This window comes from Nerophis lumbriciformis, linkage group LG03, assembly GCF_033978685.3.
Source record: "Nerophis lumbriciformis linkage group LG03, RoL_Nlum_v2.1, whole genome shotgun sequence".
In the NCBI taxonomy this organism is placed as follows: Eukaryota; Metazoa; Chordata; class Actinopteri; order Syngnathiformes; family Syngnathidae; genus Nerophis; species Nerophis lumbriciformis.
The window spans coordinates 11,915,129-11,930,355 of NC_084550.2; the positions used below are offsets into that span (position 1 = coordinate 11,915,129).

Below are 15,227 nucleotides of genomic sequence, written 5' to 3' on the forward strand. Positions count from 1 at the left end.
TTGGCCAGAGGGGGAGCACTTCAAATTTTTACACCCACTTGTTATTTCATATGTTGACCAGAGGGGGAGAACTTTTAAAACAGACAGTCAATTTGAAAAAACCCTTCTTTTTGGCACCACCCTAAAGTTGATAGATGTCACCACCAGGGGTGCAAATGAGATCTCTTTTTTTTTGTTTTTTGTAATATGCTTAAGGCCGATGACAAACGAGTCTTGGGCCACAGATGGCCCCTGTGCCGCACTTTGGGCAACCCAGCTGTAGAAGCTAACTGTTAATGGCCACTATAGTCTTAGTACCGAAGTGTATTTGTTCATCCTATGGTCACATGTGGGACGCGGGTTGTCTTACGTCAGCACCGGAAGTCGTAAAATCAGCTGTTCACCTGGTGTTTTTTTTGGGGGATGAATAGGGAAGTCCTTCCTTAGCTGCCGTCTTGTTTTAGCACATATTGCCGCCTTTGCACCTGTCAATGTTTACTTTTGCATGCACATTAAATCAACAAAAAACCCAGACTTTGGAGCAATGTTCACGGACTCTTAGTAATTTGCTCTCTATTAGATGCATGATTTCGGTCCTAACTTGTTCACCGGTCCTCATATGGAAGGTACTTTTCCCTTGTTGATGTCTCAAGAAGGGTAGGAATACAAGAACACACACACACTGACCTTGTCTCCACCCACAGAGGATGGGCCCTCACACGTCACCAGCAGCACTTCCATGCCTGTGGTGAACAGAACCTCCTCTCTTTCTCAGTGTGGATCAGTTCTAAGTGTGACCGTCTGAGGAACTTCGGCCAATCTGGATTTTGTATTATTATTATTGTTATTATTATTTGGTGGAGTTTGCGCAATCGTGCGTATTTGGATGCTGCGCCAGGGCGCACATTAACACCCCCAGGGGGCACCAGCGGGCCACACAGGAGGTTTAACCCGAGTGGAGTGTCACCAACCTGGAATAAAATCCCTCGCCGTGTCCGTGATGAGCAGATGAGAGCGTTTGGTTCCGAGCCGCGCCATGTCCCGAGAGGACCATGAAGTTATGGCATAGCCTCATGACCACTTGTTTCATTCTGCTGGGAGTCGTGCACGCCGGCCGCGCGGCCCTGCTCCGGAGCCCACAGCGGCTGCTGTCTTCTGGGACAGGGGCGCCCAGAAAGGAAAGGCCCCTGGAGAGTCCACCTCTCCGGATCAGCGTGTCCGTCAACTCGCAGGAGGACTGGGGAGACAAATGTAAGAGACACACTTTTGTTTGGGTTGGATTGTCGCCACTACATTAGGTACACCTGCACTATATATATATATATATATATATATATATATATATATATATATATATATATATATATATATATATATATGAGGCACTGACTTCATCACAGTCAGATTTACAAACATATGAACCCTAAAGAGTATCTTATTCACCATTTGATTGGCAGCAGTTAACGGGTTATGTTTAAAAGCTCATACCAGCATTCTTCCCTGCTTGGCACTCAGCATCAAGGGTTGGAATTGGGGGTTAAATCACCAAAAATGATTCCCGGGCGCGGCGCCGCTGCTGCCCACTGCTCCCCTCACCTCCCAGGGGGTGAACAAGGGGATGGGTCAAATGCAGACGACAAATTTCATTACACCTAGTGTGTGTGTGACAATCATTGGTACTTTAACTTAACTTTACACGTACTAACTGTAGCACACAAAAAAGCACATTTAATAAAAAAAACGTTATTATGGTCTTACCTTTACTTATAAATTAAGTCCATGCGCCGCAACTAAAGCCCTCACTTAAAACTTTCCACGTGCAAGATTGAATCTGTTTAAAAAAGTGTAACCGAGGGTTTATAAATGTCGCCTATACTGTATGAAACTACAAAATAACAAACACGGAGGCTCCAGTTTACACGAGGACCACTTTATTTACCATCCATCCATCCATCTTCTTCCGCTTATCCGAGGTCGGGTCGCGGGGGCAGCAGCCTAAGCAGGGAAGCCCAGACTTCCCTCTCCCCAGCCACTTCGTCCAGCTCCTCCCGGGGGATCCCGAGGCGTTCCCAGGCCAGCCGGGAGACATAGTCTTCCCAACGTGTCCTGGGTCTTCCTCGTGGCCTCCTACCGGTCGGACATGCCCTAAACACCTCCTTAGGGAGGCGCTCGGGTGGCATCCTGACCAGATGCCCGAACCACCTCATCTGGCTCCTCTCGATGCGGAGGAGCAGCGGCTTTACTTTGAGCTCCCCCCGGATGACAGAGCTTCTCACCCTATCTCTAAGGGAGAGCCCCGCCACCCGGCGGAGGAAACTCATTTCGGCCGCTTGTACCCGTGATCTTGTCCTTTCGGTCATAACCCAAAGCTCATGACCATAGGTGAGGATGGGAACGTAGATCGACCGGTAAATTGAGAGCTTTGCCTTCCGGCTCAGCTCCTTCTTCACCACAACGGATCGATACAGCGTCCGCATTACTGAAGACGCCGCACCGATCCGCCTGTCGATCTCACGATCCACTCTTCCCTCACTCGTGAACAAGACTCCGAGGTACTTGAACTCCTCCACTTGGGGCAAGATCTCCTCCCCAACCCGGAGATGGCACTCCACCCTTTTCCGGGCGAGAACCATGGACTCGGACTTGGAGGTGCTGATTCTCATCCCAGTCGCTTCACACTCAGCTGCGAACCGATCCAGTGAGAGCTGAAGATCCTGGCCAGATGAAGCCATCAGGACCAAATCATCTGCAAAAAGCAGAGACCTAATCCTGCAGCCACCAAACCGGATCCCCTCAACGCCTTGACTGCGCCTAGAAATTCTGTCCATAAAAGTTATGAACAGAATCGGTGACAAAGGGCAGCCTTGGCGGAGTCCAACCCTCACCGGAAACGTGTCCGACTTACTGCCGGCAATGCGAACCAAGCTCTGACACTGATCATACAGGGAGCGGACCGCCACAATCAGACAGTCCGAAACCCCATACTCTCTGAGCACTCCCCACAGGACTTCCCGAGGGACACGGTCGAATGCCTTCTCCAAGTCCACAAAGCACATGTAGACTGGTTGGGCAAACTCCCATGCACCCTCAAGGACCCTGTCGAGAGTATAGAGCTGGTCCACAGTTCCACGACCAGGACGAAAACCACACTGTTCCTCCTGAATCCGAGGTTCGACTATCCGGCGTAGCCTCCTCTCCAGTACACCTGAATAGACCTTACCGGGAAGGCTGAGGAGTGTGATCCCACGATAGTTAGAACACACCCTCCGGTTCCCCTTTTTAAAGAGAGGAACCACCACCCCGGTCTGCCAATCCAGAGGTACTGCCCCCGATGTCCACGCGATGCTGCAGAGTCTTGTCAACCAAGACAGCCCTACAGCATCCAGAGCCTTAAGGAACTCCGGGCGGATCTCATCCACCCCCGGGGCCTTGCCACCGAGGAGCTTTTTAACTACCTCAGCAACCTCATCCCCAGAAATAGGAGAGCCCACCACAGATTCCTCAGGCACTGCTTCCTCATAGGAAGACGTGTTGGTGGGATTGAGGAGGTCTTCGAAGTATTCCCTCCACCGATCCACAACTTCCGCAGTCGAGGTCAGCAGAACACCATCCGCACCATACACGGTGTTGGCACTGCACTGCTTCCCCTTCCTGAGGCGGTGGATGGTGGTCCAGAATCGCTTCGAAGCCGTCCGGAAGTCGTTTTCCATGGCTTCCCCGAACTCCTCCCATGTCCGAGTTTTTGCCTCCGCGACCGCTGAAGCCGCACACCGCTTGGCCTGTCGGTACCTGTCCGCTGCCTCAGGAGTCCCATGAGCCAAAAGAACCCGATAGGACTCCTTCTTCAGCTTGACGGCATCCCTCACCGCCGGTGTCCACCAACGGGTTCTAGGATTACCGCCACGACAGGCACCAACTACCTTGCGGCCACAGCTCCAATCAGCCGCCTCGACAATAGAGGTGCGGAACATGGTCCACTCGGACTCAATGTCCAGCACCTCCCTCGTGACATGTTCAAAGTTCTTCCGGAGGTGGGAATTGAAACTCTCTCTGACAGGAGACTCTGCCAGACGTTCCCAGCAAACCCTCACAATGCGTTTGGGCCTGCCAGGTCTGTCCGGCATCCTCCCCCACCATCGCAGCCAACTCACCACCAGGTGGTGATCGGTAGAAAGCTCCGCCCCTCTCTTCACCCGAGTGTCCAAAACATGAGGCCGCAAATCCGATGACACAACTACAAAGTCGATCATGGAACTGCGGCCTAGGGTGTCCTGGTGCCAAGTGCACATATGGACACCCTTATGCTTGAACATGGTGTTCGTTATGGACAATCCGTGACGGGCACAAAAGTCCAATAACAAAACACCACTTGGGTTCAGATCCGGGCGGCCATTCTTCCCAATCACGCCTCTCCAGGTTTCACTGTCGTTGCCAATATGAGCGTTGAAGTCCACCTTCTTTCAAAATCCTCCGCAACGTGTCATCACTTCCGCTCTTAGGGCCTTCAAAATAAGAGCTCAAGGCAAATACTGTATAACAGCGCATAACAGGAACTTAACATCACAAAGAGGAAAGCCCATAAAAATAGGTTACAAAAGTTATTTAATAAGAAGCCCAAAAGTGCAAAAACAATAATGTTCGTGTTGGAGGAGTTGTGAATTAGGTACACCTGCAGTCTGCAGGTGTACCTAATGTTGTGGCCCTGCAGTCATTCACAACTCCTCCAACACGAACATTATTGTTTTTGCACTTTTTGGCTTCTTATGAAATAACTTTTTTAAATAGATTCAATCTTGCACGTGGACAGTTTAAGTGTGGGCTTTAGTTGATATAACACTCCCGTCAGGGGGTGCATTCTACGGCGGGGGTGCAGGAGGCGGGATTACTGGAGCCTCAGCCAGTGCGTCTTTTGCAGCCATTTTATGATCGCTCAGCACAAGAAATACGTTACACACATACAGTTGTTGACAAAATACACTGTACATTATATACCTCAGCTAACTAAACTATGGAAATGTATAATATAATTCATATAGCAATACAGTCTCACTGCACAGCAGGCCAGCAGTTAGCCGAGTCCGGAATCCATGTTGAGGCACTGAGTGACGTGCCTCAACTGGCTGCTGATCACCGCACCGTCTCTTCTCAGTATTTGAACGGCAAATGTGAAAATTCAGCAATTTTGAATAAAAATTATCTAAAACTGGTGAAGTTGGAAAATAACTTTATAGTATAATATATATATATATATATATATATATATATATATATATATATATATATATACATACACACATACACTTGTGTATATATATACATATATATATATATATATATATATATATATACACACACACACACACAAGAGCTGAGTTGAATACACTGTTATTATGGTAATCTATGTCACAGCAGGTCAGACGAGGCACCAAGCAGTGTGGGAGTGGCTTGATTGTAAAATATGTCGATTGAGAGGGGGTGTGACGTTCATATGTTCTCAATATTCAGGGTTTTATCGTTCATAGAAAAAATTAAAATTCCATTCCGTTTTTGAGGCGGTCTGTCATAACATTTTTTGCATTCAATCAGACTTTATTGTGAGGTTTTGTATTAGTTTTCCTAAAAAAATAGATGTATCGGCCTCAGACACATTTTTATTCTCTAAATTTGGCTCCCGGAGTCAAAATAATTGCCCAGGGCTGCTATAAAAAGGTAGACGTTTTTATATACACACTGGATTGTGCACGTGTGCCTAATGAGATGGCCAGTGAGCAGCTTTAAACTAAAGTTAGAAATGTTCCCAGAATTTTTCTAGAAACTAAAAGTGGAGCAAAAAGGCACAATGTACAGTGAAAAAAAGATGATATATACATGTAAGCATGCACGTACATACGGATAAGGGGAAATCGCTGATAATATACATGTGCCGTATTTTCCGGACCATAGGGCGCACCGGATTATAAGGCGCACTGCTGAAGAATGGTCTAGTTTTGATCTTTTCTCATATATAAGGCGCACTGGATTATAGGGCGCATTAAAGGAGTCATATTATTATTGTTTTTTCTGAATTGAAATACCTTTCCTTGTAGTCTACCGTATTTTTCGGATTATAAATCGCAGTTTTTTTCATAGTTTGGCCGGGGTGCGATTTATACTCTGGACTGTAAAATATCAAATAATATTATTTAGAAGCGACACCGAGGAAGAAGATTTCATGGGATTTAGCGATTAGGAGTGACAGATTGTTTGGTAAACGTATAGCATGTTCTATATGTTATAGTTATTTGAATGACTCTTACCATAATATGTTACGTTAACATACCAGGCACGTTCTCAGTTGGTTATTTATGCCTCATATAATGTACACTTATTCAGCCTGTTGTTCACTATTCTTTATTTATTGGAAATTGCCTTTCAAATGTCTATTCTTGGTGTTGGATTTTATCAAATAAATGTCCCCCAAAAATGCGACTTATATTCCAGTGCGACTTATATATGTTTTTTTCCTTCTTTATTATGCATTTTCGGCCGGTGCGACTTATAGTCCGAAAAATACGGTACATAACATGTAATGGTGGTTCTTTGGTCAAAAATGTTGCATAGATGATGTTTTACAGATCATCTTCAAGCCGCTTTCTGACAGTCGCTTCCGGATGCGCCATTTTGTGGGCGGTTTTATTTACGTGGCTCACCTTCGGCAGCGTCTTCTCCCCGTCATCTTTGTTGTAGCGGTGTAGCGTGCAAGGACGGGAGTGGAAGAAGTGTCAAAGGATGGAGCTAACTGTTTTAATGACATTCCGACTTTACTTCAATCAATAACCATCTCCTCATCCGGAAACAACAACGGAAATGTGTCCCGTGAAAAACCGTCCGACCGGAACTCTAATAACTAAAGTTCCTTGGGTGAATAATATAAACTCACTACACCGGTTTGTTTTAGCGCTTTCATGGCGAGTTTACTGACAGATATAAGTAAGAACTTTACACTACTTTATATTAGAAATGGCAACAGTGGAGAATGAATGTCCCATAACAAGAAGATAGAGGAAAAAAAAGAAGCTTATCGACTACGGACTACAAAGGCGGACGTGCGCAATTTTTTTGGATTCATGCAGATCCCAAATACAGATCAGCAGGTACCAGAAAGTAATAAAAGTTGCTTTTGCATAATATTGCGAAAACAAAACACCAGATAATATGTCTTACCTTATACACACACCATAATAGCCTTGCTCAGTGGCCTTGTGGTTAGAGTGTCCGCCCTGAGATCGGTAGGTCGTGAGTTCAAATCCCGGCCGAGTCATACCAAAGACTATAAAAATGGGACCCATTACCTCCTTGCTTGGCACTCAACATCAAGGGTTGGAATTGGGGGTTAAATCACCAAAATGATTCCCGGGCGCGGCCACCGCTGCTGCTCACTGCTCCCCTCACCTCCCAGGGGGTGAACAAGTGGATGGGTCAAATGCATAAGACACATTTCACCACACTGAGTGTGTGTGTGACAATCATTGGTACTTTAACTTTAACTTTAATAATACTCGTATGTTGAAGCATATCGAGTGGTGCGGCTTCATAGCTTACCAAAGTCGTACTAAAACATGTTGTTCGATTTTTGAGCGCCGTGTGTAATGTTCTATATTTCCAATGGAACATTTAAAATGTTGGTGTTGTTTACTTGAGTCATATTGCCATCATAGTGCATAGTGCTCTTATGTTTGACTGCCATCTACTGGTCACACTTATCATTACACAGTGTATCAAATAAAATTGCTTTGAGGCCGGTAAGCAAAACCAGATTATTATTCCTATTATTATTCCGTACATTAGGCGTACCGGGTTATAAGGCGCACTGTCGAGTTTTGAGAAAACTAAGGATTTTAAGTGTGCCTTATAGTCCGAAAAATACGGTATACATACACACATGCACGCACACACACACGTTTTATAAGGGTAAAAAGCTGATAGTAAACATGTGTACACACACACACCTTCACACACATATTGTAAAGTGAAAAAAGTTGATAATATACATGTATACAAACACACACACATAAATTGTAAGGGTAGTAAGCTGATAATACACATGTCACTCACACACACGCATACAGATAATGTAAAGGGTAATAAGCCGGTAATGTACATGTACACACGCATACACTTAATGTAAAGGAGGAAAAGCTGATAATATGCATGTATTCATACACACAAATTATAAGGGTAGAAAGCTGATGCTACACATGTATACACACACTCGCACGCACACATATTGTAAAGTGAAAAAAGGTGATTATATACATTTATACACACACTTGCACATAAATTCATAATTTATAAGGGTAATAAGCTGATTATACATACACATATAAAACGCTGATAATGTACCGTATTTTTCGGACTATAAGTCTCAGTTTTTTTTCATAGTTTGGTGCGACTTATACTCAGGAGCGACTTATGTGTGAAATTATCAACACATTACCGTAAAATATCAAATAATTATATTTAGCTCATTCACGTAAGAGACTAGACGTATAAGATTTCATGGGATTTAGCGATTAGGAGTGACAGATTGTTTGGTAAACGTATAGCATGTTCTATATGTTATAGTTATTTGAATGACTCTTACCATAATATGTTACGTTAACATACCAGTTGGTTATTTATGCCTCATATAACGTACACTTATTCAGCCTGTTGTTCACTATTCTTTATTTATTTTAAATTGCCTTTCAAATGTCTATTCTTGGTGTTGGCTTTTATCAAATAAATTTCCCCAAAAAATGCGACTTATATATGTTTTTCTCCTTCTTTATTATGCATTTTCGGCCGGTGCGACTTATACTCCGGAACGATTTATACTCCGAAAAATACGGTACATGTATAAACACACAATGTAAAGGGTAATACACTCATAATACACAAGTGTACACACACATACACAAATTATAAGGGCAAAAAGATGCTAAAATACATACATATACACAAACAAATTATTAGGGTAATAAGCTCATAATATGTTTTAGGTAGTCCATTGTGACCGATGATGACCTCTACTACTCTTTGTGGGTTCGTTGATGACTGTGCAGCCCAATGTACGATGCACAGTGCCTGCCACAGATGTGACAACTGTAGACCTGACTCGAAGGGGCAGGTGCAGACATGGCCACCTTTCTACGTTCTCTTTTCGCCGTATGGAGTTTTCGTCTGTTCTCCTTTGCCGCTTATATTCCTTGACGGCGTAGTCCACACCAGGAAGAGCGGTTCGAAGAGACAGCTTCCAAGGCAGTGGTCTGTATGTTGCACTTCTTTAGGAAGATGTTGAGCTGGTCTTCCAGCCTCTTCTGGCCCCCTGCAGAGCGGCGGCCCAGGTGGAGCTGGCCATACAAAATTTTGCGTGATAGGCGGTTGGCTGGCATTCTGGTGACATGGCCGAGCCATCTTAATTGATTTAAAGCATGATAAGGGCCTCTAAGCTCCTACAGCTGACTCGCTGAAGGATCACAGAGTGTGAGATACGATCCTGCCAAGTCACCTTTAAGGTGCGTTGTAGACACCTTATATGAAATGCCTCCAGCATCTTGAGATGGTGAGCATAGATTGTCCATGTCTCTCAGCTATAAAGAAAGGTTGTGATACATATTGCCTTGTAGACTGAGATTTTTGTGTGGAGGTGGAGGTTATTGTTGTTGAAGATTCTCTTCCTCAGCCGCCCAAAGGAGGATGAGGCCTCTTTGACCCGGTGTTGTAGGTCCTGGTCAATGCTGCTGTCATCTGAGAGGATGCTTCCCAGGTATTTGAAGTGTGGAACCATGGTCAGTGGGCAGCCAGTAATGATGAGAGTTGGAAGTCTCTGTGGGAGTTCTGATGACAACTGGCGGAGAACTTCTGTCTTTAATATGTTAATAGACAATCCCATTCTGTTGTATGCCTTTTCGGCAGCTGTAATGGCGGTCTGCAGGGCTTCTGGTCTGTGTGCCACAAGGGCGCAGTCATCAGCATACTGGAGTTCCAGTATGTGGATAGACTGGAGTTAAGTTTTTGATTGGAATTTTCAGATGTTGAATTGGTTCCCGTCCAGCCTGATTTCCAAGGACACCCCACTTTTCTTCCTCTATTTACTTGTGCAGAAGTGTTGTTACACATGGGAGAAAGATGTTGAACAGAACCGGGGCAAGGGTGCAACCTTGTCTCACACCAGTCGCTACCTCAAAGGGAGCAGATTCCAGTCCACTTATGCTAACCTTGGCCATTATCCCATCCTCGAACTACAGCAGGATGTTCAAACTTTTCCGGGCAGCCACAATGCATGAGTACCCTCTACAGGAGGTCACGGTGTACGGTGTCAAATGCCTTGGTAAGATCAACAAAGGCCATGAACAGGTCTCGCTTCTGTTCGTGACATTTTCCTGCAGCTGCCGTGAGGCGAAGATCATATCCACTGTACGTTTTTTTCCGGAATCTAGCCTGGGATTCTGATAGCAGAACTTTAGTGATGTTGTTGATGAGTCTGTGGAGCATGATTTTTGCCAGGACTTTACCAGCAGCAGAGAGGAGGTACTATACCGCTGCTGTTGATTTATTTGTCTCCCTTGTTTTTAAAGATGGTGACAATTTTAGCATCCTTCCATTGCTGGGGAATGCTTTCTTCCCTCCACACTGGGGAGATGTACTGGTGGATCGCTCTGGATGGATTGGGCTGCAGCTTCGTAGAGTGATCTGCTGAGAGAGGACCACTTCTCTTCTGTCGAAGCATCTCTTCCCAGGAAAGACTCATTGTTCTCGAGCTGATTAGCTAGGGAACGAAGAAAGATGTGGCGTGCTTTAGTATCCTGTAGCCGGGCAGAGTTCAGCCTCTTTCTGGTAGACTTTTGGATGCTTACTGTTTGATAAATCCTCATTCAAAGCATGGTCATGATCAATCGATGGTCCGTCTAGCATTCCGCCCCTCTCATGTCTCGCGTGAACTGGACATCTCTCAGATCTGACTGCCTTAAAATTCCATAGTCAAAAAGGTGCCTGTGCTTGGATCTGGGATGCAGTCAGGATGTTTTGTATTTATTTTTCAGTTGAAATGTGGTGATGGTGATGATGAGGTTGTGTTTAGCACAGAGAATGAGAAGACGTAATCCATTTGCATTGGGGCAATGCCATGCTGCCCCAGCACACCATTCCAAATACCGTTGTCACTCCCAACTCTTGCATTAAAGTCCCCCATCAACAGGATTTTATCGCTTTTGGGGACTTTGTGAAGGGCCTCATCGAGCATCTCGTAGAAGCGGGTCTTTGTGCCCTCTTCTGGTAGGAGGGTGGGTGCATAGGCACTGAGGAATGCGGATTGACATGAGCCTTTCACTAATGCCAGTTGGTGTTTCAGTTAGATTTGGGAAGAGACTATTCTTGACCATGCAGACATTGTAATCATATGGGGTAGCCCTTCCAAAAGAAAGAATATCCCTCCCCCACTTCCTTGAGGGATCCTACGTCTAATACTGTGGTCTCGCTTAAAGCTGCGATGTCAATGTTGTAGCGCTTTAGCTCAGCCGCAATCAGTGCTGTTCTTCGTCCAGGCCTGTTGGTGTTATGGCTGAAGTCCAGCCGTAAACTTCTATTTGTTCGCTTTACTTGTTTTCAACCTGTGTGGAATGTCCCGATAGGCGCGGTAACCTATCCAGGAGAGTCTGTACGCACAAATGCTCGCACGGAAATTATAAGGGTAAAAAGCTGATAACATGTAGCCATCCATCCATCCATGTTCTTCCGCTTATCCAAAGTCGGGTCGTGGGGGCAGTAGCCTAAAAAGGGAAGCCCAGACTTCCCTCTCCCCAGCTACTTCCCCCAGCTCCTCTCAGGGGATCCTAAGGCATTCCCAGTCTAGCTGGGAGACGTAGTCCCCCCAACAAGTCCTGGGTCTTCCCCACGGCCTCCTACTCGTCGTCACATGGCTCCTCTACATGTACATAGAAGCTAATGCTAGCTAGTAAGACCAGATGTTTTGGTCAATGGTGGGATTCTTGTAACTCTAATTTTTTGCTTGCAACTTAAAACATAACTTAACTGAGAGACAGTTCTTATCTCGAGGTTAGGGCACTGCTTCTTTTTCTCTTATTTAGCCCCAGCTTTTTTCTAATTTGTGTATAAAAGGCATAAGGAATGAAAATGCAGGATGTACTCTGTCTATTTAAGTATTCGGCAATGTCACACACTTAATATGCACCGTTGTGTTAAAAGCAATTGCCAGACAAGTATCTTATTGGTCACACCACTCTGTGGACTCTTCTACTTCCGATCAGGTTGCACACAAAATGGTAACAATTACTCGAAACGAAACATCCCCACTGTGCTGCCGTTGTTATTTTAAAGTTAAAGTACCAACGATTGTCACACACACACTAGGTGTGGTGAAATTACCTTTTGACCCATCCCATTGTTCACCCCCTGGGAGGTGAGGCGAGGCTGTGCCCGAGAATCATTTTGGTGATTTAACCCCCAATTCCAACCCTTGATGCTGAGTGCCAAGCAGGGAGGTAATGGGTCCCATTTTTATAGTCTTTGGTACGACTCGGCCGGGTTTTGAACTCACGACCTACCGATCTCAGGGCGGACACTCTAACCACAAGGCCACAGCTGTTATTAAACCCCAGAGTGACTTGACATTTCTCACACAACTCAAAGCGCTCTACAAAACAACCCACTGTAACTTTAGTAGACTGACAAGATCGGTTGAAAAACCTGGCCACCATCAAGCAGAACATCTTTGCATGGTCATAATTGTCTAGAAGTCATTGACCAACATTTGAGTTTTCATTCAAAATGTAACAAGAATCCAAATGATTTATTTTTTAGATACCATGGAGGAGCCTGTCTCGGCCGAGTTTGAGGACGTGGACGTGGTAGACTTGATCAAAGTGAGCATCAGCAGAATACGCCGCTCTTCCTCCTCGCCCACGGAGCCTTCTCAGACCTTCCCTCCTCCAAGGACCTCCAAGACTAACAAGAGAGGTCGACACGTCAGACGCAAGAGGAAGAACAACTCAAGCCGGCCGAGAAATGCCAAAAGGAAGGGCGGAGCTAGAGGAAAGAAGACAGGAAGTGGGCGGGGCCAGGGCTGCAGGCTGAAACAGATCCAACTCAACGTGACCGACCTGGGTTTGGGTTACCGCTCTGAGGAGGAGATGATATTCAAGTACTGTGCGGGGCCCTGCAGGAAGTCAGAGACCAACTATGACAAGATCCTGCACAACTTGGCTCACCGCAGGAAGTTCCCCGCCAAGGACACGCCCCAGCAGGCCTGCTGTCGGCCAATCGCCTTCGACGACGACCTCTCCTTTCTGGACGATAACCTGGTGTACCACACTGTGAGGAAACACTCCGCCAGGAAGTGTGCTTGTGTCTAAGGACTTTTAAACGGTAATCACGTCATGTGTGAGTACTCCTCAGGTACATCACTCGTGCTTTAACTTACACGCCACAAATTCTCAACCTATTGGTCACTACGGGACTCTCCACTCTTCTCTGTCCAATAAAAATCACGTTCAGTCGTCATACTTGCCAACCCTCCCGAATTTTCCGGGAGACTCCCGAATTTCAGTGCCTCTCCCGAAAATCTCCCGCGACAACCATTCTCCCGAATTTCTCCCGATTTCCAGCCGGACTTAAGGCACGCCCCCTTCAGGTCCGTGCGGACCTGAGTGAGGACAGCCTGTCGTCACGTCCGCTTGGCCAACCCAAAAGTAACCACAGTGGTTACTTTTTGGTTGGCCAACGGTTTTTGTTGTATTGCGCACCCTGACGGCAAGTGTGGGGGTCGGTTCTGAAGTATGAAGTAAAGAAACGTAACTTCGTCACCTCGCCTGATTATTGACTCCAACCCAGAATATTACACTGCCCATACCTATTCTCCTTCAAAGGCTGTGCTACTGGCTGCAAAGCATTGCACTTTCAAATACAACAATGAGTAGAGAGGAGTATTATGTGTGTTAATGTGTGTAAATAAATGAACACTGAAATTCAAGTATTTATTTTATTTATATGTGTATATATATATATATATATATATATATATATATATATATATATATATATATAATAAAATACATATATATATAGCTAGAATTCACTGAAAGTCAAGTATTTATTTTATTTATATATATGCATATATATTTATAATAAAATACATATATATAGCTAGAATTCACTGAAAGTCAAGTATTTATTTTATTTATATATATGCATATATATATTTTTTATATATATATATATATATATATATATACATACATATACACATATATATATATATATATATATATATATATATATATACTGTATATATAAGAAATACTTGAATTTCAGTGAATTCTAGCTATAAATATACTCCTCCCCCTTAACCCCGCCAACCCGGCCCCGCACCACCCGACCCCAACACCACCCCCTCGTCCCCCCAAAAATCTCCCGAATTTAGAGGTCTCAAGGTTGGCAAGTATGTCAGTCGTCCCTCGTTTTATCATTATTAAATGTTTCAAGGCCTGACTGTGCAGGTAAATGAATTTACATGAAGTAAGAATTATAATTAATTGCAAATCAAATATTTTTACAACTTGAGTATTAAAAAAAACTTTACGACTTCCTGAATAGTTAACATCATGAGAGCCTTCTGGATATGATATAAGACTTGTTTAATTTATATGTAGTCGACCTAATAATAGACTATGAGATATACTGTACTGACTTTAGGAGGCATGCTCTCATGGAGTGGCTAATTCTACTGTAGTATTGATATTTTTACTTCATTTAGCCCTTTGTATGCTTAGCATTTCGTAATTTAGGCCCAAAATACACAGAATACATGTCTAATAAACACAACAAAACAAGATACTTTAAAGCGCCGTGTGACGAGGGACGACTGTAAATCAAAATGTTATGACTTTTTAAAATATATATTTTAGTTTGGAAACATTCTAAATGATTTTTCTGCTTGATTAAGAATAAAAACTTTATTTTTACCCGCCCCAAAAAGTGCTCACTTAATAAAATCCAAGTAACTAAACGATCATTTTTAGTTTTACCGTATTTTTCGGAGTATAAGGTCGCTCTGGAGTATAAGTCGCACCAGCCGAAAATGCATAATAAAGAAGGAAAAAAACATATATAAGTCGCACTGGAGTATAAGTCGCATTTTTTTGGGGAAAAGTATTTGATAAAAGCCAACACCAAGAATAGACATTTGAAAGGCAATTTAAAATAAATAAAGA

General features: G+C 44.2%; 1 protein-coding gene and 1 pseudogene across 1 annotated transcript in view; one reads left to right on the forward strand and one right to left on the reverse strand.

Annotated features, from left to right (window-relative positions):
* The window catches only part of egflam (EGF-like, fibronectin type III and laminin G domains), a 192,036-nt gene that overhangs the window by 138,159 nt on the left and 38,650 nt on the right, over nucleotides 1–15,227 (reverse strand). Inside the window, exon 3 of the mRNA XM_061933514.1 lies at nucleotides 951–1,216. Coding sequence (XP_061789498.1) covers nucleotides 951–1,017 — 67 coding nt within the window. The 5' untranslated portion in view covers nucleotides 1,018–1,216. The remainder of the gene's footprint in view (nucleotides 1–950; nucleotides 1,217–15,227) is intronic.
* Nucleotides 1,032–13,617, forward strand: LOC133579041 (glial cell line-derived neurotrophic factor pseudogene; annotated as a pseudogene).